General features: G+C 42.2%; 4 protein-coding genes across 9 annotated transcripts in view; 1 reads left to right on the top strand and 3 right to left on the bottom strand.

Moving 5' to 3' along the window:
* The window catches only part of celsr1a (cadherin EGF LAG seven-pass G-type receptor 1a), an 85,528-nt gene extending 71,573 nt beyond the window's left edge, over positions 1–13,955 (bottom strand). For all 3 annotated transcript variants that reach the window (XM_058624040.1, XM_058624041.1, XM_058624042.1), the window contains exon 1: positions 10,235–13,955. In XM_058624040.1, coding sequence (XP_058480023.1) covers positions 10,235–13,763 — 3,529 coding nt within the window. In that variant the 5' untranslated portion in view covers positions 13,764–13,955. The remainder of the gene's footprint in view (positions 1–10,234) is intronic.
* A 1,705-nt stretch (positions 13,956–15,660) lies between these two features.
* On the bottom strand, positions 15,661–20,100 carry trmu (tRNA 5-methylaminomethyl-2-thiouridylate methyltransferase). The gene is made up of 11 exons (XM_058625163.1): positions 19,901–20,100; positions 19,252–19,417; positions 19,055–19,161; positions 18,746–18,868; positions 18,463–18,635; positions 18,270–18,323; positions 18,119–18,185; positions 17,823–17,923; positions 17,556–17,700; positions 17,203–17,285; positions 15,661–17,074 (listed from the first exon to the last, which is right to left on the bottom strand). The coding sequence occupies exons 1-11, from the start codon at positions 19,980–19,982 to the stop codon at positions 16,925–16,927; spliced, it is 1,251 nt and encodes a 416-aa protein (XP_058481146.1). The 5' UTR covers positions 19,983–20,100; the 3' UTR covers positions 15,661–16,924.
* A 1,151-nt stretch (positions 20,101–21,251) lies between these two features.
* Positions 21,252–25,123, top strand: srr (serine racemase). Of its 4 annotated transcripts, none has more exons than XM_058625817.1 (8): positions 21,252–21,394; positions 21,861–22,109; positions 22,483–22,663; positions 22,749–22,930; positions 23,661–23,791; positions 24,041–24,189; positions 24,285–24,374; positions 24,734–25,123. In XM_058625817.1, the coding sequence occupies exons 2-8, from the start codon at positions 22,086–22,088 to the stop codon at positions 24,973–24,975; spliced, it is 999 nt and encodes a 332-aa protein (XP_058481800.1). In that variant the 5' UTR covers positions 21,252–21,394; positions 21,861–22,085; the 3' UTR covers positions 24,976–25,123. The 4 variants fall into 4 exon arrangements, with proteins under 4 accessions (XP_058481800.1, XP_058481801.1, XP_058481803.1 ...); XM_058625818.1 differs by having other exon boundaries at positions 22,478–22,663; XM_058625820.1 differs by lacking the exon at positions 21,861–22,109 and having other exon boundaries at positions 21,264–21,394.
* On the bottom strand, positions 25,089–26,988 carry tprkb (Tp53rk binding protein). The gene is made up of 4 exons (XM_058625821.1): positions 26,742–26,988; positions 26,527–26,649; positions 25,980–26,150; positions 25,089–25,670 (listed from the first exon to the last, which is right to left on the bottom strand). The coding sequence occupies exons 1-4, from the start codon at positions 26,880–26,882 to the stop codon at positions 25,584–25,586; spliced, it is 522 nt and encodes a 173-aa protein (XP_058481804.1). The 5' UTR covers positions 26,883–26,988; the 3' UTR covers positions 25,089–25,583.
* Positions 26,989–27,112: the final 124 nt, after the last annotated feature.

Raw genomic sequence — 27,112 nt, 5'->3', positions numbered from 1 at the left:
ACAGACACACAGTTCTTCACTGTAATCCAGACCGTAATTTGATCAGTGCCCATTGAAGGAAGACTGCAGCACGTATGTCATTTTCAAACATCACATGAGGTGGAACACGGACAGAAAGGAGCATTGTGGATCCTTGTTTAGCTCCATAACTTAAGTGTGAGGAGAGCCACTACACATCCCATACTGTATATTGATAAGAAGGGCCTTTACATAATTCATTCATTATTATTGTTGTAGTAGCTGATGAGGCGTGAAAACACTTCAAATGTCCTTGTAACTACTTCTATGATCAGTCAGATACAATAAGAGCTTGATTTGTTGGTAAAAAAGGAAAACGCAAGCCCCAGAATAAAACACGGGTAACTTAAGACTGCATTTTTAAGCTGCTATGTAAAAGCTGGTTCTGAAGGATAAAATAGCCTTGACTTTGATACACGTGTAACCAAAGACATTTTGGGAGGGTGGGGCAGTTTTTGTGTGTCACATAAAAGGTGTAGGGAATCTTTGTGTGAAACTTTGCCTTAACACTCCAGGGTAGAGGTCGGTCACTGCAAAGTCCACGATCGCTCTGTGATCTGGACGGTGTGAAGACAGAGAGGGGTTCGACGATACCCGAGTGTGTGCATGTGCAAGCATGAATGCAAGCGCATGCTTCTGCACATTCTTTTCCGTATGCGCATGAGACACCTGACCCAAAATGTAACAGGAAGATGTCTCACTTCAAAAGACACATCTTAACACCCTATCGAAAAGTACAGCGAATCCAACACGCCTCGAAGCTGCCTCTGTCTTCATCGATCTGTGTCTCCCACTATCTGTTAAAAGACGAGGCCCAGGGGGTCGAGGAGAAACGCACAAAGCCTCAATCCGCACATCTTAGTCTGTTCCTTTGAAATGCTTTCACAGGCCTAAGCCGCTGCGCCAGTAGGAGCTAAGTGTAATTCATTTTGCAGTGTACACGTGTGTGTTTGAGTGAAAGGTAAAGGGCCAATTGTTGCATGTGTATTCACGCATACAAATGTTACATATGCTTTGTGTTATATGTAAGTGGGCATGAACATGTATTCTCTCCTCAAAATCAACAAGAGAGGAGCTGTCGGAGGAGAACAGAAGCTGTCAGGAGGTTGAAAGGTGACACCCATGATGACAGCAGATGTCTATGTCTGACATACCAGAGTAAGACAGGGGTCAGGGACGGGTGTACCCTGAAACAGTTTCTCCTCTTGGTCAGGGTTCACAATCCTTATAGCATTTCTTTATTTCAGTCTTCCATAAATCACTAGGCCTGAAATGAGCTTATACGAGTAACCACCACTGGTCCGAGCAAAGTGGAGTACCAACAAAACAACAAACATCATCACAAGTGTCACAGCAATGGTGTTGCAGACTAAAATTACCCTCCAACTCAAAATCTGGAGAACACACTGCAATTTACTTTGTGATGAGAGGCTAGTTATTTTCAGTGCCCTGGAAGGAGTATTACCTTTATTACCTATATAATTAAAGGCCTTGGAAGCATGGACCATCTATCATCCATCTGCCACTGCGCTAATAAATTACAGTGGGAAAAGGAGAACTGAGGAAGCTATAGATCAATCTACACCAACCTTATCCCATACGGCAAATGAATCAAACGATAACATGTTGAAAATACCAAGTGCTGTTTGACAGACAGCACCACAAAAGACACAACAACAAAAAAAGAAAACGACAACAATTTGAGAGCCAGGCGGGTATCAACACGTTCCACACACAAGCTATTAACTGTCAAGATTACACCTGTCACCAGCTCCTCCTCTGGTGATGGGGAATGAGTAGAACTGACACCTCTATGAATACTATTTGGCACGAGTTCTTCCCGAGGAGTCCAAGATCAACATTCACAGAGGATCCGTGTTAAAGCCCCTATGAAGAACTATTCAGTGACGGGTAATTATAAGAAGGTGTCAGTTTTCTGGAAAGCTCTGGAGAGAAATTTGGAGAAATTGTATCCAGCTGTAACTCATAAAAACTGTCCTTGTATGTTAATTCAGCTTCATATGCATACCAACTGAGAGAGGGCTGCAAAATAACTGACCAATACTACCAAACAGAAAAATAAATTCAGCTAAACTTGGAGCAGCTGCCATGCCTACTGTCCCTGAGAAGAGGGAAGGTTGATTAGGTGGATTAAACAATGGGACTTCGACGTTGAACAGATACTGGTCTGTTTTGTGCCAGTGACCTTAATCCAAAAAGCCGTTTGACATTTCATCCTAATACCTGCATTGTCAGAGCCGGTGCCAAGGCTTAATAGCGGTTAGGTTCACATCCCAATCCATTACACATTGGACAATTACACAGTGAGCAAGGGTTTTTCCTTAGTATTAGCTGAGAAATTAAATTACACAGCATGGCAGTGATGTAGCACAGGATTTGAACAGTAACATTTGAATTTGGATCTGTGTGATGTAAATTGTGCGGACCCTATGTAATGGCCCTAATGGTAAATAAAAACAGTCTTGACTCAGCTCCAGTAAGGATTCCTAAATGTTAAGTCTTTTTTCAGTTAAATACTTAAATGGTGGCACTGAAGGCCTATTTTACACGGATTCACGTGGAGCCAGTTTTGTTGCCATGTGTGACACGTCGTTAAAGTACAGCAGGACAAAATTTCACCCTGATGGTATGCGACATACACATGACTGGCATTTGAATGCTCGGGTCTAATTCTGTCAGGCTGCTTTGACAAGTCAATATCATGTCCCTCACATGGCTCCGGGAGCAGAGACGTTCCTGAGTAAGGGTGCGTATGAAGAAGACACAACGATGGATGCCATAAGCAGTGAAACAAAGATGAGTCTGGGAAATTTCATGCAGTTCTTGTTATTTTTTAATTTGCAAAGGCATTTTGACACCACTGTCAGTTCATCTTGCAGGTCCCTAAAGGTAACCATTAACATATCCTATAAAATCAGAATATAAGCCACGAGCATGAAGCCCTTGTCCCACTTGTCATTCCCTCTTGCCGACTACTGTATATATGTGAACCCAAGCCCACAACCTCCACCACAGCAACTTAACATTCCTACAGCTGGTCACCGCACATCATGATGCATGTAATGTCACACTCATGAGCCGCTGGCTTCCCCTGCCTCCTCGGAGATGAAGACAAAGACGAGTATTGTGTCGCTGTTCGAGTGAAAGAGAATGAATTAGAACAAGAGACTGCCAGAGGTGTTTCAGGTTACAATCAACTACGACCCCTCCACCACCCAAAACCTGTTGGAGTTTGAGTGGTGAAATCACTGTCCTGCAGCGGGTAACCAAGAGATAACCCCGGCTTTGTGTGTGCATGCGCGTGTGTCAAACTGAATGATGCGCATGACACATCCACACATACTTTATACACATTCAGAAAGCAAAAGAAATCGCAGGTATGATCACACACACAAACAAAGGAGCAAAACCCCCCACTTCTACACGTTTACCTTGCAAACCGAAGCCCAACGCGTTGGTGTTTGCAAACAAACAACCCCTCTTTGAAATTCCCACACCAAACACACTTGCATGAGGGGAAGATACCACACATTGTAGCTCACTTTCCATTCAGTGACAGAAACCTGTACAATGCTGGGAGCGATTTCCTGCTGGAAACAAAACAATGAACTTACAGCAGCAGTGCATGGATTAAGTGTGTGGGAGGAAAGGTGTCTCAAGTAGCATGGATTTAAAGGCATCGGGTGAAAAATATAACTTGGGGGGGTTAAGTGTTAAAAATGGACCATCCTTTCCTGGGAAAAGAAATCTTTTGTGTCATACTATGTCATTATTCAGTCATATTTCACACAAATTAAAGGGAAGTGTCTTCATTAGCACAATTGTTAGCAGCATCAAAGGTATCCCACCCTCACTGTGTGGCCATAATGGGTCTTACCAGCAGTGACAGCATGACAACACCCTTAGACCCTTAAACACCCCTCCTCTCTCTAGCCTGTAATTGAGCATTCAGACGTCAGTGGAGTCAAACGGTGACCAGTCCTGAACCCACGGTATTTACGCTTCAAACTAGACACAAGCCTCAAGGCACCTACTGTATGCACACACACTCTCACACTCTCACACACACACATCCTACACGTACACGTACAGGCACACATGAAAGCTCAGCGTGGCTGTACAAGATAAAGCATGAATGTGATTCCTTTCTCGTTCATTAAGCACACAACCAGAGATAAAGAGACAACTGTAAGTGTCGTCTGCTAAGACCTCTTTGGAACCTTTTCATGGCAGACATTTTGACAGGTCGAAGAAGGAACATCGCAGGTGCACATACTCAAAGTATTAATCCCTGAGCTCCGTTTTAGTGTGTGTGCTTTTTCTCCGTCACACTCCGTCCAGACTTACACGGACCGACAAGAACCATTTTTAATGTTTTCAGTAACACCTGTTTAAATGCTGCTCCCAATGACAAAAAAAGTCATGTTCAGTTTTTGTTTCAGTTCAAATACACAAGCTAGAATCGATTTGCTGCTAGTGTATGTTTTTGTGATTCCCCCCCCCCAAGTAAAACTGTATTTTGAGTCTAACTTTCTTAAAAAAAGTGTGAACAATTAGCTTAGCTTAGCATAAATGTGAGGAAATAGGAACTTAAAGTTAGAGAAGCGCCTACAAACAAAGAAGAATCAGGCCATTTAGGTTAGATTATGCTAAGTTAAGATAAAATAAGCATTCATTCATTGCTAATTAGCTAAGACTATGCTAAAGTAAGCTAAATGGCAATGACGAGCATGGACAAAAATAAGCATATTACCAAAACATTTTATTTTTATTTCTTGACACTATTTTGCAGGTTCCTCCTAATTCATTCAACCGCTAATGTTAAATTATTAATTAACTGTTAATTACAACAGCTAGCTGTATTAGGGTTAATGTTAGCTACCTATTGGACATACTGAGACTATACAGTCATGTACGCACAAATACAAAGAAGCACACAACTCAGAAAAGCATGAACGCCATGAACACCTTACACTGTGTAATAACAGCACCGCTATCCAAGCACATGGTGAAGCAACACGTGTAGGACTCAGAAGACACACGTACAGGACAACAAAGACACTGAGGGCTGGAGGACGGAGCAGAGATACATGTCCAAGGAGGAGACAAAGGGGGGGGAAGGTGGTGAGGGGCAAAGTTTGTGACCAACAGTGTGTGATATCTCAGGAATGAATGGGATCTCCTCGTATCACTTACTGAGGGTGCCAAGCCCTCAAACAGCAGCAAGAAAACACATTCGCTGTTGCAGACAGACCCCACCTAAGTAGACTTTACACACACATACACACAAGAGTTACAGTACTTTTTGTGGGTAATCACAAATGAACTAATTTGCTGTTACAAACACACATGAGAACACACGGCAACAACCTCTCTTCTGAACACACACTCCTTTTTCCAGTGACCCCTTTTTCTTTCTGTTGTATCTATGAGCTTAAGGTCAGACAGCTTGTGAAGGAGTGCAGGGTCTTTTCTCACCACTGAGTGAGTGAGTGAGTGAGTGTGTGTAAAACCCCATGTTTTGCTTTGATCTCACAGGTGAGAGGTCACATGGCAACACTGTCTGTGCCTGCACATCACCGCCACACCTGTGCTCCAAGGTGGAGTCACTTCTCTCTTGTCAGGACGTAGGGGAGAAGAAGCACAAACAGGAAAACACGTGTGTGACTCCATATTTCAGGGCCAAATAATGATTTGAAAGCAAAAGAATCGGACAGAGGATGATGTACAAACAGAGGAAGTATTTTGGCTCAGCAAAAATGTGATTCAATGCAAAACATCAAGTCCAATATTCTTGCACACGTGTAAAAGTTCCCTATAAAGAAGAGACAATCGACATTTTCCCTCATAAAAACAATAAAAGTTGTGGTTTTTAAAGGAATGCTGTCAAGTAGCCTATCAGTGGAAGGCCACTGAGTGCAGTGGCAGATTGCATTTTTATCTAAGCTAAGCTTGAAGTGCTTGTGTCACCGTAGAAATCTAATTAAGTATACTGGAGGAGTCTGTGTGTACTGGGGGGGACGCATGAGAAAAGAAATGTTAAAAAGCCGGGCCACGCAGCTCCTTGTACCGCATTAGGAACCAAAGTGAAGGCAGGGAAGCTTAGCAAAAGCCCTGCGGGGAAGAAAATGGGGGAGGATGGGGTGGGAGGACGGGTTTGAGGGCATGACTGCATGTAGCAGCACGTTGCCCTGCTCACCCAGGGTAAGAAAAAAGATCAGAGCCGGGGTGGAGAAAAAAGGATTGAGCATCAATCATTCTTAATCGTTTAAGAAAAAATGTGCAAATGTCGTTATCAGAGTGATATAGCACGACTCTACCTACAGCCAGTTCATGCAAGCTCAAACATTTGGCTGTTTAGACTCCACCTATGAAGTGTTTCCTCACAAAAGGGGAAAAAATGTCAAGTGCACGTTAGGTGATGCCCTTTGCCTATCAGGGAGAATGTAGTGAATCACACTCCATCCTTTACTACTTCAGTCCCTCATATAACTGATCTTTCATATATACAAACAACTATTGCACACGGTTCAAAGAAGTCAAAAGGATAGCGACAAACATCCATGCTATTTATATACTCATGGCTGGAAGATGAATACGTGCCACAGCGCTGTGCAGTAAATGACGCAGGAATTTGCTTCGACTGCCAAAACCAAAGACGGGTCATTAGAGCCCAGGAGTAACTGTTGATGAAACACATTCCCACTCATCAAAAACCTGTTTAATTATGTGTTTTAACATGATTTTTGGGAAAGGGTACAAGAGAGAGATTTGGATGGATTTCCACAGGGTTGCTCTGACAGCATTTGCTGCGAATTGAACTCACTGTGTCACATGTGACATACTGCCCATTTTATTGTGTAATAGCGTCCTTTAAGCCCGTGTATTGTAGCCATGACAAATTAATTCCTCAGCATCAACTTCGACTTGTATGCAAACGTATTTTCCCAGAAGACAGAAGTCACTTCAAGCATGATTAAAATCAAGCGTTCCTTTTGATAACGTCTTTAAGACATATTTAAAGAAATAAACCTAAGGCTTACTAACAACACAAGCCAGTTAAGTGCTGGTAAATATTGGCTTTAGGTGGTGGGGCTGACAGTCAGTGGTGGCAGCTGAAGTGGGTACAGGTGTAGTGCAAGGAAACACTGCACCTCTCTGATTCTGTGCGACTGAGAGCGGTCAAAGGAAATTGACAGATACTCATCTTTTAGAAAACAGACTGAAAACTCCAAAGGTTTTAAGTGAAATTTAACAAGCACAGATAAGAGCTTATGTGTTTTCTTACAGTGAGAACACATAGCCCCGAGCTATCAAACCGGCGAGCTACAGTCCGACACACATACACACAAGTAGCGGGTTGGGGGGGGGGGAGAGGACAGATGGAACAGTGTTAGCAGAGTGTGTTAAGTGAGTGTATCTCAGGAGTTATCAGGGCATTCTTGTGTTTCAGCAGAGGGCTTGAGAAACATTCTCAGGCCTTCTGCTCGCCAGAATAAAAGCACCTTTTCAAGAAGTGTACAGGTGCAAAGATGAACTTTGATTAAGTGGATGTCAAAGGGAGAGAAAAAAGTGTCCTTTTTGTGACAGATGGCAATTTCACCACCTCCGGTTTGCCATGAGTCAAACAACAAAATCAATCCTCGCTTCACAGTAATCAGCGTTAATGTGGAACAATGACGCTCACACGTCCCGACTGTCTTATCACACACGCACAGATGTGAGCAGGTACAGGGGCAGTGAGTGGTCCCAAGAAACATTAAGATGGATCAAGACCTATCTGAGTATTAAAATGCAGTAAACGACAAAAAAACAACATAAAGAAATATCTACTCAGAACTTCGGACCAGGGGTTCAAGTCCTGACAAGGTAAGTCAACCATGTGATGGTGAAAAAGCAAAAGAAAAATGTGATCGACAACCAATAAAGCTAAAAACTCTCAGTGGAAGCCAGGGTAATACATTTAAAGAGAGATGGGGACACAAGTAGAGGTTTGTCTCTTAGTGCTTGTTAAGCATGCTGTTAGTTTACCAATCCCCCCCCCCCAGGCTTTCCTCTCCCATCAACGCTGGACTGAAAGGTCAAGACAACAGCCGTAACGCTACGGGACACTTGACATCAGGGTGAACCACTGTGAAAGCGGGGGGGGGGGGGGTTTAGAGCTCTTCCTAAACCTTAACTGAGAGCATACTGTCTGCTGAAGAACATTTAAGATCAGCTGAGATGTGGGATCCTGCACCTGGCATTTGAAACAGGACGATTTAGCTCTTCCAGTTGAAAGTAGATTGTGTTGTGTGATCTAGGAACAGTGGAACAGTGCAGGTCTTTATGTTTACAATAATCTGTGTTTGGCATACATGCACTTGATTCTCGTTTCATTAGGACTTGCTGTACATACATATACTGTATGTGTGTGTGTAAGGGTGTGTGTGTGTGTCTGTCTATAACTAATGAAGATGTCCACCCCCTTTGGGATCACCACGGGGTCACTGTTGTCAAGGATACTGCAAGCCCTGTCAGGCTGTTATTGACAAATACGAATCGAGAGGAAATAAATGAGGGGCTATTGGGCCACTGGGGCAGTAACCACTGTGGTCAGTTACTGGCTCTTCAAAAGCTCAGCAGGTCGTCTACTCTATGACAGCTATGAAAGGAATTTAGAAAAGGACATTCTGTTTTCATGACAAAGGAAAGACACAAGTCCTTAAGGAAAGCCAATGATGAGGTAAATGAAGAGGGATCTGGTGAAAGCCTTCAACTGCCCTGTAATGTGGGCTCCGTACAATGCACATTTAAGTCCAGCTACAGACTGGAGAAAGACACTAAATTTGCCAAAAGTAACTTACCTATTAAAGAAGGAAATAAACTAACTACTAAAAAAATGTATCAACGTATAAAAAGTAGCTGTCATAATGACCCAGAGTCATGAACTAAGCCCAGACTTGATTAGATTCACGACCTGGGAATGTGGTCTGCCCTGATCCTGATGCTGTCTGTTCCACAGCAGCTCATCTGTATTCCCACTTAATGTGTGATATGCTGGCATTCTTTAGTGCAGAGAGATGATCAGATGACACTCGGAGCAGGAGAGCTGTGTTGGGCTGCGTGCCCATTTTCAAGCTTAATGTGGTTTGAACAAGCAGCTGACAAAGAGAGAAAGCAAGAAAGAAGGAAAGAAAGACAGAAAGAAAGAAAGAAAGAAAGAAAGAAAAAAAGAAAGAAAGAAAGAAAGAATGAAAGAAAGAAAGACGGGGCAAGCAGCTGTCAGTAAGTGCAAGGGCAGTTATTCTGTCAGGGTATTAGATTATTCCACCTGCCTCCAACTGCCTGATTAATATCACTTTGCTTTCGTCTCGTGTTTGTGTGTCAAAGTGTGAGTGCCGTTTGCCTCTTCGTTACCTAAAGCAGTTTAGGTGTGAATTTCCAGGTGTTTGCATTTGTCTAATCTTTAACTTAAAAGAACAAAGTCTGCTCCTGTAGTGGGGGGCGAAAGAAAAAAAAAACAACTTAACACAAATTCTTTGTGCATGACCTTGCAGCATGAACTCACAGGCCTTGCAATTCATTTCCTCATTAAAGAAAACTCTGGATCGAAAACGTCTTCTATTAAAAAAAGGTGTACTTCACAAAGCAAAGGCATGCAACATTTGTGGAACATCTTGCCTCTATATGTTCACCAGCCTCCCTGCCATGCACCTACAAAAGGGCCAAAAATCCTAAGCCTCTTCAAAGAAAGCGGCCTATATGGGCTCTAAGAGGGAAATTTATGAGTGTGCACATGTTTGCAGTGTATGCATGTGCCTTTCTCGTTGCCTCTCTGCAACAACAAAGCACCTCTCTTAGAAGGGAGCTCTGCTAATTGCACGTTTTATTACCCAAACCAACAACTTGCACATAATTCATTATTCACCCAAATGACACAAAAGTAGCACAACCGGATCCTGCACAGAGCCTACAGCAAACACTCACTGAGCATACCGTCAACAGCACAGCCGAAACCTGCCCTCTGTGTCTGTTCAAGAGAAAATTCCACATTGACTCTGCAGTTTAATGACACACCACCATGATGACTAAACACCAAGCGAGATCTGCCAATTTCACATATTTGATCTCTTTTTTTTTGCATGTAATAACACATGTAACTAACACAATAAAGTGAGAACTTCTTAATGGAAAAAAAAAAACTGAACTTTACCTGAGACGGATATGGTCATTGGGGCTTCTAGGGGCCTGTCGTTGTCCAGGTCCCTGCTCAGCCTCAGATCCCCAGTGTCCTCATTCAAAAGTAGCAGGCGGAGCTCATTCCCAGACTCAAACTTGTACCGCAGTTTATCCGACACATCCGGATCATGAGCCGGGACCCTTCCTATTACTCCTGATGGAAAACTGTTGGACTTGTTGGTGACGTAGTTGTTGAAAATAATCTCAAAGTTCTGCAGCACGGGAACATTGTCATTCATGTCTACCAGGCGTATGTGAACTGTGGCCCTGCTCACCAGTGGTGCTGAGGTGGCCTGGACCACTATGACATACTCGGTTTTGGTCTCATAATCCAAATCTGTGAGTGCAGTGAGGTCACCGTTGAAAATGTCCAGTTGAAAAACTTCGGGGATATTCCCTTCTACGATCTGATACATGATCTGAGCATTGGTGCCCTCGTCGGGATCGACCGCAGTGATACGGGCCACGACGGAACCGACCGGGCTGTTCTCCTCCACGTCAATAAAAAGCTCGTCCTCCTTAAACACTGGAGCGTTATCATTGATGTCCTGCACTACAATATGAATGGGAACAGAAGCTTTCAGTGGTGGAACTCCTTTATCCACAGCAAAAGCCCTGAGATCATACACTGCAACATTCTCCCGGTCCAGTTTGCGAGCAGTTCTGATGATACCAGAGTAAGGCTCGATGAAAAAATCCCCATCTCCATCATCGCCACCCTGAAATGTATAGCTCAACCTGCCGTTCGGACCCGAGTCTCTGTCTGACGCAGAGATCTGGAGAACACTGTTGTAGAAAGGTGCATCTTCAAATACACTCCCCTGGTACATGTCTCTGAGGAACTGAGGAGCATTGTCATTAGCATCCCGGATGATAATCTCCACATACGTGGTGTCAGACTTTTGAGGGATGCCGTTGTCTTTTGCAATGATAGCTATTGTGTAGGACGCCAGGTCTTCATAATCTATCTCCATCTGTGTTGTGATGGCACCTGTATCTGGATCAATTTGAAACTGTGGAACATTGTCTTCCATCTCATATGTGATGCGAGCATTCTCCCCCGTGTCCTCGTCTGTTGCACTGATCACCGCCACATGAGAGCCCACCGGTTCTCCCTCACTGAGCATCACCTGATAGTTGGCACTCTGAAAGACGGGCCGATGCGTGTTGGCGTCCGTGACGTTGATGAACACCTGTGTTGTGTCATAGCGTGTCCCATCACTGGCTGTGACTGTCAGGACGTACTGTCGTTCCTGTTTGTAGTCCAAGGGAAGAGCTAAGGTGATGAGACCGCCACCGCTCTGGCTCATTATGGCAAAGCGGTTCCTGGTGTTGCCGCTGGAGATCTGATAGGTGACAACGCTGTTCACGTCCCTGTCCACAGCTGTTACGGTCAACACACTGGTGCCCACAAAAGCGTCCTCATTAATTTTCAGGGCGTAAACTTTCTCTGTAAACGTGGGCACGTTGTCGTTCACGTCAAGCACCGTGATGCTGACACTGGCAGAGGAGGACATCACAGGTATCCCATGATCTCTTGCCTCCACGCCAAATGTGTAGAAGTCCGTGGTCTCTCTGTCCAGCTCACTACTCACAGTGACCCAGCCCGTGCTGTTGTTGATGGTGAATGGAAAACCAGGTGTGGTGTCAGTGAGCCGATATTCCAGAAGAGCGTTTTCTCCCGAATCACCATCGATGGCTTGAATGTGGATCACAGAGTAACCGATAGCCATGTTTTCCAGCACGGTGGCTTGGAAAGGTGTACTAACAAACATGGGGGCATTGTCGTTAACATCCACCACTTGCACCACCACCATCCCGGTGCCGTTTATCAGTGGGGGCCTGCCACCATCCTGAGCCTTAATTCGCAAGTTATACTCCCGAATCATCTCATAGTCCAGAGGATTGATAACGTCGATCACACCAGTGGGAGAGTGAATGTAGAACTGTCCTTTAACATTTCCACTGATGATGCTGTAGTGGACTTTGGCGTTGTTGCCCTCATCTTTATCTGTGGCCACCACCTGTTTGATTTTAGTGTTGACTGCCACATTCTCTGGGACCTGGACAACGTACCTCTTTTCACTGAACTGTGGGTAGTTGTCATTCTCATCCTCCACTGAGATGTGCACCGTGGCGGTGGCACTGCGGGGACCTGGGTCTTTGCCCTGGTCATTAGTCTCAACAATCAGCTGGTACTGGGCTCGGGTCTCTCTGTCAGGCCTCTCTCTGGTCCTCACTAGACCGTTGCGGGTGTCAATTTCAAACACAGAGTTAACTCCTTCACTGTTGACAATTTTATAAATCATGTTGGCATTGGAGGGGGCGTCGCCATCCGTCGCCCGGATCGTCATCACTTCAAAACCCACTTCTACGTTCTCCCGGATGGTGACACGGTACTCGGTTTGCTCAAACACCGGAGTGTGATCATTAGTGTCGCTCACAGTGACAGTTAGATAAGAAGTGGCTGATCTTTGAGGGGTGCCGTGGTCTGACACAATGACTTTAAAAACATGGGTGTCTATGACTTCTCTGTCTAATGCCTGCACGGTTGATATGCTCCCTGTCTGGGAATCCATGTTGAAAAAGTCATTGGACCTGCTGTCAAGCAAGGCTTCCATGCTGTACTCCAGCCTCCCAGCCTCTCCATCATCCGGGTCAGTGGCTTTCAGGGTGATAACGCGCGTGCCCGCGGGTTCATTCTCGGGCACGGACACCTGATAGTTGGGGAGCTGGAACTGGGGTGACGCGTTCGCCTGCCGCTTCCCCCTGCTGTTCGATCTGACAGACTCTTTCTGCACGATTTGCGGTAAGGATCCATGTCGTGTGGGCACTTTAACCAGGGTCACACTCAGCTGCACAGAGAGTCGCTCGCTGCGCAACGTGCACTGCAAGTTCACTTTGGGCTTGTCAATGTCCTCGAGACACAAGTCACTGGCCAGGAACAAATCCCCACGTCTGAACACTGCAACAAAGTCTTTCGCGGCACATCCAGTGTCCAAAAAAGCAGTGTTCCACGTAAACGCAGGCAACAGCTCTGTTACATTCAACAGCAATTTACCTGCGGGTAAGCAGGAAGTTGCCTTCAGTTTGGAAAGGTGATTAATGTGAAAGTCTGGCTCACCTGACACTTTCCTTCTCTTGTATTTAATGAAACAGTCCTGGCCGTGGATAAACACGTTAAAGTGTGTCAAGATAACATCCCCAGAGGTGGAGGAACCTGTTCTGAAATAAACAGGCGCAGGGTTCCTCGGTGTGTGCGCGCACTGAACTTCTCGGGACAGCCGGATGATTCCATCCTGTGTCCCCACTTGAAGAAGGTTCTGGGTGGATTTGTGGGATAAAGTCCTGTCTAATTTATAAGTCCATCCAGGTCCCAGTGACAGGTTTGCCAAAAGCGTCCCAGGCTGTGAAGTCTCAGAAAGGTGCATCTCCAAACATCCCGCATCAAGCGGCACGCTGAGCAGGACACAGAGCCAAATCCAACACAACGGTGATTCCATGCTTTCAAACCTGCCAAAGCCCACTCAACTTGACCAAAACACCTCCACGGACGCATTAACTCTCCCTCTCCCAACACCGCGCTTTACTTTTATCCCTCATTGTGAAGTTTCAGCGTGGAAAAAGACGCTTGGTCTCCATAGTCTCACTGTATCCAGAGCGCACGGCGGCTGCGTTAAAACCACACTGAGTTTAAAATGAGTACAAAATGGCTCCGTGGATCTCCTCCGCCTCCTCCTCCTCCTCCTCGGTTGCTTATTACCATAAACCTGCTGCGTTCCCCCCTCGGGACGCTTTCACGAGAGGGTTGGGGGTGTGCGGGGGTGAGGGGGTCTTCTTTATTCTTTTTCTCATGGAGATTTAGGAAGTGGCCCAGTGCGCACAAGCGCATTGTTATTACAATGCGGAGAGTTAGGAAACATTCAGACGCCTGTTTTGAGTGTCCCTCTGTCCCCAACCTCTAGTGTGTCTGTATTAAAACACACTTTAAAAGTCATTCAAAAGTAGTTGAACTCAGGCATCAACTTTACTTTCTTGGGAAATTTACATCAGAAGCTGTTCTACCATGATAGTTAAACTTAATCATCATTGTTTAAATGTGTTTTCAGTACAAATTAAAGATGTTAAAGATGTAGTTATTACAGAGTTATTATTTTGTTTAGTGTTCATGGTGAGCTCTCTTCTCATCATTATCATTACATGTACTTTGTTCTGTTTTATAAAACGGTGATGTACACCTGTGTGTACTGTTGTTTCTCTGATTATTACACCGCAGTTCATACTTATTTTCATTCTCTTTAGCAAGAGGATCGTACTATTTTATTTTTTACTTCTTTACTTTTTATCTTGAGTTTGTTTCTTTGTGCAGTTTTTAACAGTAAAGTTGCAATCCAATGTCACTGCTGCTGTACTTGTACAAGTGCATGTGACATATAAACTTCTCCATCTTTGAATAAACATGGTTTCATTTAAGAAAGTTTAAAAACATGAGATTGGAACGTGTAAGACAAACTTTTAATTTTCAGTATGGGCAGTGTATTTATTACTGTTACTGGAGCCTCTATGTTCTGTTTCCACATTTGTTGAATTTGTTTTTCTCCATAAAAATCATTAAGCTAACAAATGGCTATGAGAGAAACTAAAAAAAAATGATTTCCTTCTGTAGAAACAAACAATATATCATGTTAAATTGTGTTAGATTTTCTGTTACTGTCAATGATTCATTAAAATGTGTAAAAGGTTGTGAAAAACAACGCTGACTTGAGAATGACAGGTTCACCCTGAGGATGAATCTTGTGTAATAGCGCCCCCTGTGGATCAACAACCTGCTACCGAGCACTTCATATGGAACAACACACTACTACCGGACACAGCCTCCCTCCACTGTCAAACATCAGTTTTTTTTTCTTTTTATGTCAAGGTTTCAACAAGATGTTTCAAAACTGTCCTGTCACCTTGATGCGTCACATCAGCGAGTGAAGACACAGAGGGTCTCTGTTCAGCTCACGCCACCAGTTTGACATGATGGAAAATCATGATCATAAAGAAATGATGGCACAAGATGTGACATTGAAACTACGACTCCTTTAAACCATAAGCACTGGCCCGGACTGTTGCCACAAGGCAGGTTGGATACCAAACCCTTCACTCATCAAACAAATCCAGATTGACCAGGCTGCATTTGCCATTCAACTGTCCAGTTTTGGATGAGTCAGTGTCCACTGCAGCCTCATATTTCTGTTCTTGGCTCACAGGAGTGAAAAACCAGACATCTCTCCATCCACCTTGAGGTTTGGTGTGCATGATCAGATGCAGGACCACACGTCGAAGTAGGATCACAACTGTTCCTAATAAGGTGCTCGGGGAGTGCATGATGACTCCAGACAAAATAAGTCGATATACAGGTCAATAAAAGGTTTATTCACTCATTCGTAAAGGTTGTATTTACAATTTACACAGCAACTATAACGCAATAAAAACAGAAGGCACTTTGATTTTAAAACAAAAATAATGTATTATAACATGAGAATAAACAAGCACAGTCAGTCATAAGTTAAATACTTTTTTTTTCATTATTTAGAATAACTAAAACTGTGGCCAACACCGTTTTTGTTTTTGGAAACATGTTTGTCTGCTAATACTGATCACCAAAGTATTGCGTACATTAAATAGTAAATGTGGACTTTAACTGCCATAACAGATGTATTAATACAAGTTCCAGACATGTTGAGGATTGCGGTTACCTCAGTATGAACATGAGTAATAGTGGGAAGGGAAGGGAGATTTGTCTGAATCTGTAAGACTGTGGCATAGTCATGTCACATGACCGTCGATCCCCATGTTGCCTTAAAGACTGAAAATAAACCCAAGTTTGTGGACTGTTTTCAAGCAACGTGAACATTTTATACCCAATGTATATAAATCATGGTCATTCATTAAAATCTAAATAGAAATTTCATAGAAACCAACTGGGAAGAAAGACCATAATTATTTAAATTAAATAGAACTGATTTTTTAAGCACTGAGATTGTTTTTCCTTAAATAGACGGATCAGATCAGCTCCATCGTTACCCAGCCAGCAGAACAAAAATAATTACACCTTATTTTGAGCAGCAGAACATCATTATGAGGAGAAACAGACAAAATGGTTCCAGACAAAGATAGAGAGGAAAGCACCAAGAGAACGGACAGGATGGAAGCTGTGTTTTAGAATGAGGTTTGAGATTCATTATATGCCTTTTAGAAAACTTTTGAATCTACACAATCACAATCACCCGTAGAGAACACACACACACAAAGCTGCGTGCAGGAGCAGTGTGCAGCACCTATATAGGTCTATGGAGCAATGGGTATCTTGCTCAGAGGTACCCCAGCCCTTGGCCCTTTCTGCAATTTGAACCGATGACCTTCTGGTTAACAAGCGCAATTCCTTTCCTCTTGGCCATTATCAAGGGTAATTTGGATTATCTGTGATCAAACTAACTACCAAGCCTGTGTGTCATCAACACTGCAGAAGTGTTAAAGCTGCGGTTTTAAGACCAGAGTCAACCATTCAATATGGCATATACGTACAGGAAGCGACTCTTTTCACATGGTGAAAGGTGAAGAGTGTTGCTCTATCTGGAGACTATGAACGCCACTGTGTCTGGACTGTGAGGTCACCTCAGCTGGACGGTTCTGGGGTTGGCTGCTCCTTCTGCTGTGCCACTGCCATCAACTGCGCTCTGCCCTGCTGGATTGTGTATTCACTCGGCCCCAGCTGTATGATCTTCCCACTGCCCAGACACTCGTCCCCTTTATAGAGCACAGCAAACTGTGGAAGAAATTAAACAAGGGAAAAAAAAAACAATAAACACTGATGAGCATTTTTAGAAGGACAAAGGAACGGTACGTGAATGAACAAGGCTGTTTTCTGTAGCACAAGTGTGAGTGTGCTGTTACCTGTCCAGGCGTCAGAGCTCTGATCGACTGTGAGAGGGAGATCCACAGAGAGCCATCCATGTTCAGAGTTACTGTGCAGGGAGCTGGTATAAAATAAATGATATACATAGTGGGTTCATTTTTAGTTTAAGATATAAACTAAGGAAAAGTGTTCGGTACTTTCATTAGGCAAAACGCTTCCAACTCTCCTTAAATCCATAAAAATCCATGTATTACATTTTTATTTCAATGACGTTATCCACTCTACTTTCTCCATTACTGTGGAGGCTTTACGTAACTAGGCAACAACATGTACAACATAAACGCACCTGTGCATGAAACAGAGCTAAAGCACATATGACAACAGCACTCACTGAGCGGCATCTGGTGGATAAAGCGGAAGTGACAATCCATCATCTGGGTCTTGACGAGTTCAGGAGGAGGATCCACTGTCAGCCAGTGGAAGCGGTCAGTCCGCATCGTGTCCCGAAACAGAGATGCATGATTAGTTGTTGGAGCCTGAAGTTCACATGAAGAGCAGGAAAGCGAGACACAAAAAAAGTTTCAAATAATGTTTAATTGATGAGCATAAAATAAAACTTTAAAATGAGGAATAATATTAATAAAAGTCAGTTTCTCACCACAAAAACGTCTCCTGTTGTAATATCTTTATCCACAACAAACCAGGCATCTTTTTGCCCACCTATCCTCGCCCTCTGGCCCAGTGTCAGAGTGAACCAGCCTGTTTGGACACGTGGCACACGGACACTGTCATTTTTCGTCATACTAGCTTATCACAAATTTAGAGAAAATACATGAGGATACAGTAGACTTTACAGCACAAAGGGGGATTTTAGGTTTATTTTGTTGGAGTACATATACTCTGTTACTTGCATACATCAACACACATGTCTTAACTATGAACTGCAAACAATACCTTTGTGTTTTCCCTTTACTGTCCCGTCCTCTATTGAGACAAGGTTCCCTGGTTTAGGCTCTAGATACTGAAAACACAACATTCTTTACACACATCTGTTTAAAGGTTATAGCTAACGCAGATCAAATACATGAATTTTAAATTTTCTCACCTCCAAAATGAAATTCTCAAAATTTCTCTCACCAATGAAGCAAATACCCATGCTCTGAGAAAAACATCAGTACATTAGTTACGACGTGCAATTGTTGTGCTTGTTTTTAAATAATACATCATATATAGCATCTCCTGTTGTAATATAAACTTATATTTAAATGTAATGTGTTTTACATTTGTTATGCATGTACCTCTTTCTTCTTCAGAACATGGTGAAACCCAGCATGAGCAGCGATCTTTTTCACAAAGTCCTTGGTGAGGCCAGCAAGCGGGAACATGGTTTGCCGCAAGGCATCCTGGGAAACTTGACTGAGGAAGAAGGTTTGGTCTTTGAGGAGGTCTGCTCCTTTGAGCATCCTCACCGCTGAAACAAGGAAGACAGAAACAAGACTGTCAGTACTGGTGGAGGGTCACACGTCGGCTTAAGACCAGTTCCAATTAACTGACAAACTTTTACAAGAGTCAAACATTTACGATTTCTGATCTCAAATCGATCTCTGAAGGGTGTGGTAGATGACACTGCGTGAGTATGCTGGAAAACCTCCTCGTCTTCCTGTGATGTCCTGGCATAGTGGCCTGTTGCCATGGCATCGGCACCTAAGTCAACAGCAGTAAAACCACAATTTAAAGCCTTATTTGACAAGAAATGTGTATGGTGGAGTGAAATCAGTTTAATTCAATCCTAAAATTTTAAACCACTGCCCAGACCACCTGATTTCCAGGTAAAAATAAATAAGCTAAACAAATGTTAGGCAGCAGGGAATTGCTGAGGCAACAACATACCCAGAGTGTTGATGGCATACTTGTGAAAATGGTTAAATTTGATGTGCTTGTTGCATAGTATATCTGGGTTTGGTGTTCTGCCCTTCTCATACTCCTTCAACAGATTACTGCAAATGGAAAAGATACACGCATGAGAGCAAAAATAATAACAAAGACAATAACACAAGGTCGATTAAGGTTTTGAACAGGGCATATACCTGAAAACTTCATGCCAGTACTCTTTAACATAAGACACTTGATGGAAGGGGATTTCTAAGATCCGACACACTTTGTGTGCGTCCTCACAGTCCTTCTCTGTACTGCACACCCCACTCTCATCCAGAGAGTCCCAGTTCTTCATGAACACCCCTGTTACACTAAAACCTGCACACAACAAGACAAGAAACATGTTTCAACACATTTGGTGACAGACATTAAAGTTCATTTTACAGCTCAGTCCTGAACGTCTTGAACTTTTGAACTACAAATTAACATTATTTCTGTTTGCTATAATAATTTAATTAAAAAACTTTTACCAGTGTGACTGTACGGCTGTTAATAGCCTCTTTTGTAAGAGAGCCAGGTCAGTTTAAAACAATACAAAACAAACAATAAGCATTCATTTCCATATCTTTCATGTATACAATTTGTATAGTAGCACACTTTGCACTTAAATACAAATATTTTATAGAATATATCTGTGTATTTGTAGCACGTCTCTGATTTAACACAGGATTTTAGGATTTAGCTTGCTGTCTTGTATTTGATATGATGATGTTTCCTCTTCCTGTGTGCAGTGGGATGACAAACTGTGATGACACTGATGATGGTGGTGGTTTTATGCGTGTATTTGTCAGCATTTCTCACCTCTCCTCTTCAGTAACAATGCGGCGACAGAGCTGTCCACGCCGCCAGACATGGCGCACACGACGTGCCTCGCGAAACCCATGTTCAACTGTTTTTCCACGCGTGACAAAGTAAAATGTATTAGCTAAGACTCAAGAGGCGCCATGTTTTTTTTGTCCATTTCGTAACAACGTCCCCGTAGAAACACAACTCAAAGCGGAACCGAAGAAGTTGAGGGGGGCGAAAATGTTGTAACACTGTAATCATTACGGAGCCCTAACTTGTTTGTTTTTTGGTCAAAGAAAAGCCTGCGCAAGTTAAAAGATCAGTAGAAAATAAACCGAACATGTTAAACACATGTTTTTTCGTCAGTTAAGGGGAATTCTGTATTGTTATAGAATCAGACTTTGTAATAAATTGACCATTACTTTTTCTTAAAAAGACACGTTTGCCATCATCAAAGAACAAAAACTCTTGACCAATCAAAATCATTAAAGCTAAATATTTAACTTAACTATTTATTTACAATATCATTAGTTGTATATGGGAAAAGGGTAATCTGCTCTTCATTTAAGTCATAATCAAACACAATGTGCTTGAGCTAAAAACGTTAGGGGAGACTGGGGTAAATTGAGCCAAAGACCGCGGTGAAATTAGTTTCAGGTTGGATATTCAACGGACATTCGCTCCACATCCAACGACACCCCTCTCCCTCTCCACCCCGAGATAGGTGCACGATCACGGCTTGTTCAAAGTCCGACCCATCGCTCTTGACTTTCGTGGTGTTATTTAGGGACCGTCAAAAAATTACTCTTGAAAAGCCAATATTTACATAAAAATTGAGAAAAACATATATAGAGGTACTAAAATGGAATAAAAAGAGGTGTGTCCTGACAAGGCAGTCTAGCACTATACTGATTTGGCGTCTTTAGGTCACATGACCTGGAAGCTATTGAGCTAAAATGCTAATATTTACATTAAAATAATTATTTAAAATGTGGGAAGTATTGAATTGGAATAATAAGAGGTGTGTCCTGACTAGGTAGGCTAGTCCCAAAGAAACCAAATTAGTGCAGAAACATAAAACTCGCCTACCTAGTCAGGACACACCTCTTTTTATTCCATTTAAATACCTCCCAAATTTTTTATAATTTTCTTAATGTAAATATTAGCATTTTAGTTCAATAGCTTCCAGGCCATGTGACCTAAAGACACCAAATCAGTGCAGAAACATAGTACTAGACTGCCTTGTCAGGACACACCTCTTTTTATTCCATTTTAGTACCTCATATATATCTTTTTCTCAATTTTTATGTAAATATTGGCTTTTCAAGAGTAATTTTTTGACGGTCCCTAAATAAGACCACGAAAGTCAAGAGCGATGGGTCGGACTTTGAACAAGCCGTGATCGTGCACCTATCTCGGTGTGGAGAAGGAGAAGGGTGCCGTTGGATCTGGAGCGAATGTCCGTTGAATATCCAACCTGAAACTGATTTCACCGCGGTGAGCCAAAGTGTAAGTTGAGGCACCCATTGTTGCTAGGAAACGGTAAAAAAAAAAACATTGATCATGTGACCAAATATTTAGAAGGAAGGCATCATTTCATTAAGTCTGTAAGAACCACATGGGGAAAGTGGTTAGACATTTATTTCCAAATAAACATTTTTCACTCTTGAAAGTGAATTTAGTCTATCGTACGTTTCATGAGAATTGTGTTTAGACCAAAATAGATCATTTTAAATGTGTTATATACATTAATTGTGGTATCTATGTGCTACAACACAAGGTCATAAACCTAGCATAAAAGTGCACCGTTTTAGCTGTGGGGACTAATAAAGTCAAAATGGTAGCTCTGGGGTAAGTTGAGCCATTTGGCCAGGGGTAAGTTGAGCCGGTGGGGGTAAGTTGAGCCAAAGGTATATTGGCTGTATCCTATATGTCTTAAATATTAAATTATGATTCTGCATTTGTATAATTACAGAGTGGACATCATGCCTCGTGTATATAAACACAAAACAAGCAGGGGAGCCCCCACTGATGTTCTTGAAAGAGCCACCAGTGAAGTGAGAGAAGGGAAGTCTATTCGAGCAGCAGCAAAGGATGCCAAAATAGACAGAATGACACTGAAGAGATACATTGACAAAAAAGACTGAAAAAGACAGGCTATGATGGAGTAGCAGAGGCTAAAAGGATTCTCTCAGATGGCATGGAGTCTGAACTTGCCAAAAAGGTATTGTACCTGTTGAATTGTGCATAATAAATAAAAAATACAAATGAATGTGAAGAAGTGACTATTATTTAGGGAGGGAGAAGGTGAGGGAGGGGTGGGGAGGAGGGTGGTGGGGGGAATAGGCATACAGCTCAACTTACCCCGCTCCAATGCTCAACTTACCCCATACACGGGGTGAGTCTCCCTCGTTGTTTGGATATTAGCTCAAGTGCATTCTGCATTCTCAGTATTTGTGACTTAGATGAAGAATATCTCATTATTTGTGATACATTTATGCACATACTTTTTCCTGCTACTGTATGTAACCCTGAATATAACAAACTTGAAACTTAAAATGCAAAGGTTTTCCTGATATGACGTGTTTCTAGCACAGATCATGGGTGAAGCGACCGCAGATGCCGTCACCTTGGATCTGCTGAGAGAAGCAAGGGAGACAGTGAGGAGCAGCCCTCTGGGTGTCATCAACACTCCCATGATTCCCTGGTGCCAGACCACACTGCCTCTCAATGTCAATTGCACCATCCACATCAAACTGGAAAACATGCAGACGACTGGTTGGAGAAAACCACCTCTTTTTCCTTTCTCAGAAATGTCTTTTTTTCTGAACTGATTGGTGACATATGTGTTTTTAATTGACAGGTTCTTTTAAGATCAGAGGGGTGGCCAATCAGTTTGCCAGGAGACCAAAGGGAGGTCATTTTGTCACCATGTCTGCTGGGAATTATGGGAAGTCATTTGCATATGCTTCAAAACACTACGGGTCAAAGGGCAAAGTGGTGATGCCTGAAACTGCCCCAATGTCCAGATCCATCCTCATACAGGTCAGAAGTTATCTGCTGACTGATTGATACACAGAAACGAGCCTTGACTACTGGGATTAAACAGGAATATTATTAATATGTGAAGTATCACATATGAATTCCTTGTTTACACAACCTAAATACAAATCCATCTTCTACTGCTTTATCCCCCACATGAGGGTCGTAGGGCTGCTAGTGGCAATACCAGCTGACATAGGGCATAAGGCGGGGTATACACTGGACAGGTCCCCAGTCCATCACAGGGCTACATACAGACAAACAACCATCCACTCTCACACTCACATCTACGGTCAATTTGCCTAATCCCCAAATCTGCATGTTTTTGGACTGTGGGAGGAGGTGCTAACCACGACCTAAACACTAAACACATGGAAAAGTTCAAGAGATTTTATGAACACTGTACTGTGTAATTCAAGGTTTTACATTATTATGCTAAAACCAGTTTGCTGCCATAAGTGGCAAATAAAGTACTATATATATTGTTTCCTAAAGAGAAAGTCATTCAAGACACAAAATTATTAAAATCACCCTAGGTACATTTTACATATAAAACCCTTCATGCAGACAACGTAAATGGTTCTTATTCGAGACATTTTTCCAAGTCATAAATTGCCATCATACCTACTGAAAACATGTTACATACCACTTTTCATAAATCATTGTTTTGTGACGCATTCTATCAGATGTGTTTGTTCTCAGCCATGAAAGAGACATTTATTTTTGCTCTCAGCGCTTTGGGGTGGAGGTGGAGCGAGTTCCCACCACCAGTCTGATGAATGTGGTGAACCGATGCGTTCAGGAGGAAAACATGACATTCCTGCACTCGTATGATGACCTGGATTTAATAGCAGGACATGCCAGGTACAAGAATAGTCTTGATGCATTAGATAATAGAAATAAGGTTTGTCAGAGGTCAATACGGCTCTCTAATACATTGTGACATTGTATCTGGCTTGATACTCAGTGTTGATATTTATTGTTGCCTTATTGTGTACGATGGACACATATATGACAGGTTTTGATAAGCTCATTTCATTTTGAACAAAAAGATACCAGTGGTTAATGTCAAGGCACGACTAACCCATTTTCTGTTTAAACCTTTGTGTTCAGTCTTGGTTTCGAGGTGCTGGAGGTGAACCGTGAGCCTGATGTTGTGGTGGTGTGTTGTGGTGGAGGGGGGCTGCTGGCCGGCGTAGCTGCGGGCATCAAACTGTCTGGCTGCAGTAAGACCAGGATCTACGGTGTAGAACCAGGAGGAGGTAAAAACTCACTTCCAACTGTTAAAAGGATCATTTGTCAAATCAGTGCAGCAACAGACTCTGGGTTTATTCAAAATGTTTCTGTTTAAACTCAGCCTGCACCATGTACAAAAGCTTCATTGAAAAGAAACCTGTTGGCATGGACACCAAGAGCATCGCCTCAGGTCTCGCTCCACCTTTTGCAGGTATTTTTGTTCAGTGGAACTCCCTTCTTTTCTCTGGTTCAACTCTCAAATGTATCTTACACTGTAAGGTACATTAACTTAACATTTATTTTACATCTCAACTTATTCATTTTGCCCTTGTCATGAAGCTTTGATCATAGTAAGAACATAATTGTATTGTGTTATAAAGTAATTGCAATTTACTACTTAGCAGATTTTGTAAAATCCATAAAACCTACTCCAACTTTTTTCATCACATTTATCGTCATATTCTGCCAACAATTAAATAAAAAAATGTGTTTAGCTTGTTTGTGATTGAAAAATACTGCATTATCACTAAAAACCATGTTGCAGCTAATGTTGTACCTTTTGGATCCCAGGCAGGCTGCCCTACGAGTTGTGCCAGCGCTACGTGGAGGCGATTGTCCTGGTGAATGATGACGACATCAAAGCGGCGGTGTCCTCTCTCTACAGGGCGGGACTCGTGGTGGAGCCATCAGGCTCTGCTGCCTTTGCTGCAATTGTTAACAACAAGATACCCGATCTGGAAGGGAAGAGTGTTGTGTGCATCCTCAGTGGAGGAAACATTGGAAAGGACGAGCTCACCAACTTCCCAGACTGATGAGCATCTTGGGCTCGTTTTTATGTGATTAATTCGAGTCTTTCAGTAAAGTCTGTTCCAACTTATGCTTACTTATTGTGAATTTATCAATAAGAAATTGAAGCGACACAATATCCTTTAAAGAAATAATAAAGTACTTTTTCTTTTATTTTGATGAATACAAATGTTTTTCATCCCAATACACTTTTGTGCACCAAGTTTTATGACAACCAGTACATTATACGTTCTTTTCTTCTTAGGTTGACAGAGTCTGAAATTTAGCCTAGAGACCTTGATGATATTTAGCCTGTAGCACTTTGTATTTATTGTATACCACTACTGACACAATGAGAAATGATTGCATCTGCTGAACTCAGTATGATGCTAAATTTGTCCGAAACCTTTTTATTCCTTGTGTGTCAGGGTGATCTTGATATAGAGAAGCAGGAATCAACACGAGCTCATGAAGACGGAGGAAAAAACACATTTAACTCCAAATAAAACTTTTCTAGAGCCGATATTTTAAGTTTTCACTGAATTCAAAATGATATAATATTAACCGGCCTGACATAATTTAGTGGAATTACAAAAAATCAGCATGACACATAATGTTCTGGTTCAATTTATAGCTACATGACGTCTTTAGTGGCCATTCTGCAAACAACTGCATCCAGTAGCGTCCCACACTTTTCTTCCTGGGGAGTGATTTTATACAGCTGAAATAGATAGGGAAAAAAGGAACGTTAAAAAAAAAAAACATGCTTCTGAAATGTATCCAAAAATTACCAAAGAGCAAATAGTTAGGTAAACAAATACACCAATTACTGCAGAGGAAAATATACTACATTTATCAATAATATCTTACCTAATAGGAGCATATGCAGAGAAAAACATACATATATGACTGCATCTGTGATAGGCAGTATATATTTGACATAAATACTTATCAAATCAAAAACACAGATGTGAGTATTAGTTGAAATGCTATGTAAAGGGTTACAGGAAGTAAAGCAATGATAATGAACCTTTTTGATCTTTGCAGGGTCTGACAGTGAGGAAACGTCTTCCACAGGAACCTGACGTCCATCCACCTTGGCTGCGATATCTTGCTGCGTCTCGTTTTTGTCATGAACCACGACGATCATTACAGAGTCGTCTGCATCTGAGATCCCAAACCTCTTGAAAGCCTCCGAGATCTGTACAATCACAGGCATAAACAAATTAACAACTATAGGCAACAATTTCTGGACCAGAGACTCTCAGACTTGAAACAAAAGAACTTATGCGTGACACAAATGCAACGACAGAGTTGAAAGAAAAGAAAACGAAGGTACATCTGTCTGATTCTCCTCCCAAAATAAAGCAAGACATATATATTTTGTGTGCAACTAAAACTAACTTTTATTTCTAATACTGGACAAAAATACAAAAGGTGCAAAGTGGTACAAACTATTCCTTATTGCCTTTAATAATACAAGTGAAAGTGAACTTATATACACGAATATAAAAATAGGGTTGTATAATTTCTGGGGATTACAAAGGCATTATAAATAGACTAGTTTGTGTACTTACATTATTAGTAGGCGACAGGTTGAAAATAATCTCTGAGTAAAGACTTCTCGTCTTCATTTTCCCGGTTTTCTGGAAGTGAACAGCTTTGTTGGCAGCGACCATCACTTGAAAGGGGTCCACCAGCTGCAAATGAGGCACAGCGTTTAAACACACAGCATGCAAGTGAAAATGACTGCTGATAAAAAAGAAAAAAATCAAATAATATAACATCTTACCATTGTAGGGTTGATCAAAGCCCCATTTATTTTGCCCTCCACAGCACTTTGTCTCAACTCTGCTGCATTTTTCACCTCTTTGAAAAGAGTCTGAGTCACTCTTTGGTCGGGGAAGAGTTCCAGTTTCTGCGTTAGATGCATAATTTAAAAAAACATGTGATAAAAATGATATATTATAGTAAAGTTAGAGATCACCGCGTTTCACGTGCGCTTGTGCTCAGTGGGAACCATAACACAGTAACACCGCTTGACACGGCGTTTCCTCTTTGGGGGAAAATAGCCCTTTGGAAAAGAAAAATAAATTTAAAAACGTTTTTAATGTTGTAAATTAAATGGATAATCATGTGAATCGCTGTGATCGTCACTACTTC

The sequence above is a fragment of the Solea solea genome, chromosome 3, assembly GCF_958295425.1.
Source record: "Solea solea chromosome 3, fSolSol10.1, whole genome shotgun sequence".
Classification (NCBI taxonomy): Eukaryota; Metazoa; Chordata; class Actinopteri; order Pleuronectiformes; family Soleidae; genus Solea; species Solea solea.
This window is presented reverse-complemented; position numbering and strand designations above follow the sequence as displayed.

What these genes read in the sequence shown, in the direction of transcription:
- trmu (XM_058625163.1), bottom strand. Translation starts at nt 19,982, where the DNA reads ATGGGTTTCGCGAGGCACGTCGTGTGCGCCATGTCTGGCGGCGTGGAC. An exon ending in GTATGCCATCAACACTCTGG is followed by an intron (nt 18,869 to 19,054) that starts GTATGTTGTTGC and finishes CTGTTGACTTAG; the next exon opens with GTGCCGATGCCATGGCAACA. An exon ending in AGTAAAGGGAAAACACAAAG is followed by an intron (nt 17,924 to 18,118) that starts GTATTGTTTGCA and finishes GTGTCCAAACAG; the next exon opens with GCTGGTTCACTCTGACACTG.
- srr (XM_058625817.1), top strand. Translation starts at nt 22,086, where the DNA reads ATGGAGTCTGAACTTGCCAAAAAG. An exon ending in TTAATAGCAGGACATGCCAG is followed by an intron (nt 23,792 to 24,040) that starts GTACAAGAATAG and finishes CTTTGTGTTCAG; the next exon opens with TCTTGGTTTCGAGGTGCTGG. An exon ending in TCTCGCTCCACCTTTTGCAG is followed by an intron (nt 24,375 to 24,733) that starts GTATTTTTGTTC and finishes TTTGGATCCCAG; the next exon opens with GCAGGCTGCCCTACGAGTTG.
- tprkb (XM_058625821.1), bottom strand. Translation starts at nt 26,882, where the DNA reads ATGCATCTAACGCAGAAACTGGAACTCTTCCCCGACCAAAGAGTGACT. An exon ending in ACCTGTCGCCTACTAATAAT is followed by an intron (nt 26,151 to 26,526) that starts GTAAGTACACAA and finishes GTGATTGTACAG; the next exon opens with ATCTCGGAGGCTTTCAAGAG. An exon ending in ACCCTGCAAAGATCAAAAAG is followed by an intron (nt 25,671 to 25,979) that starts GTTCATTATCAT and finishes TATCTATTTCAG; the next exon opens with CTGTATAAAATCACTCCCCA.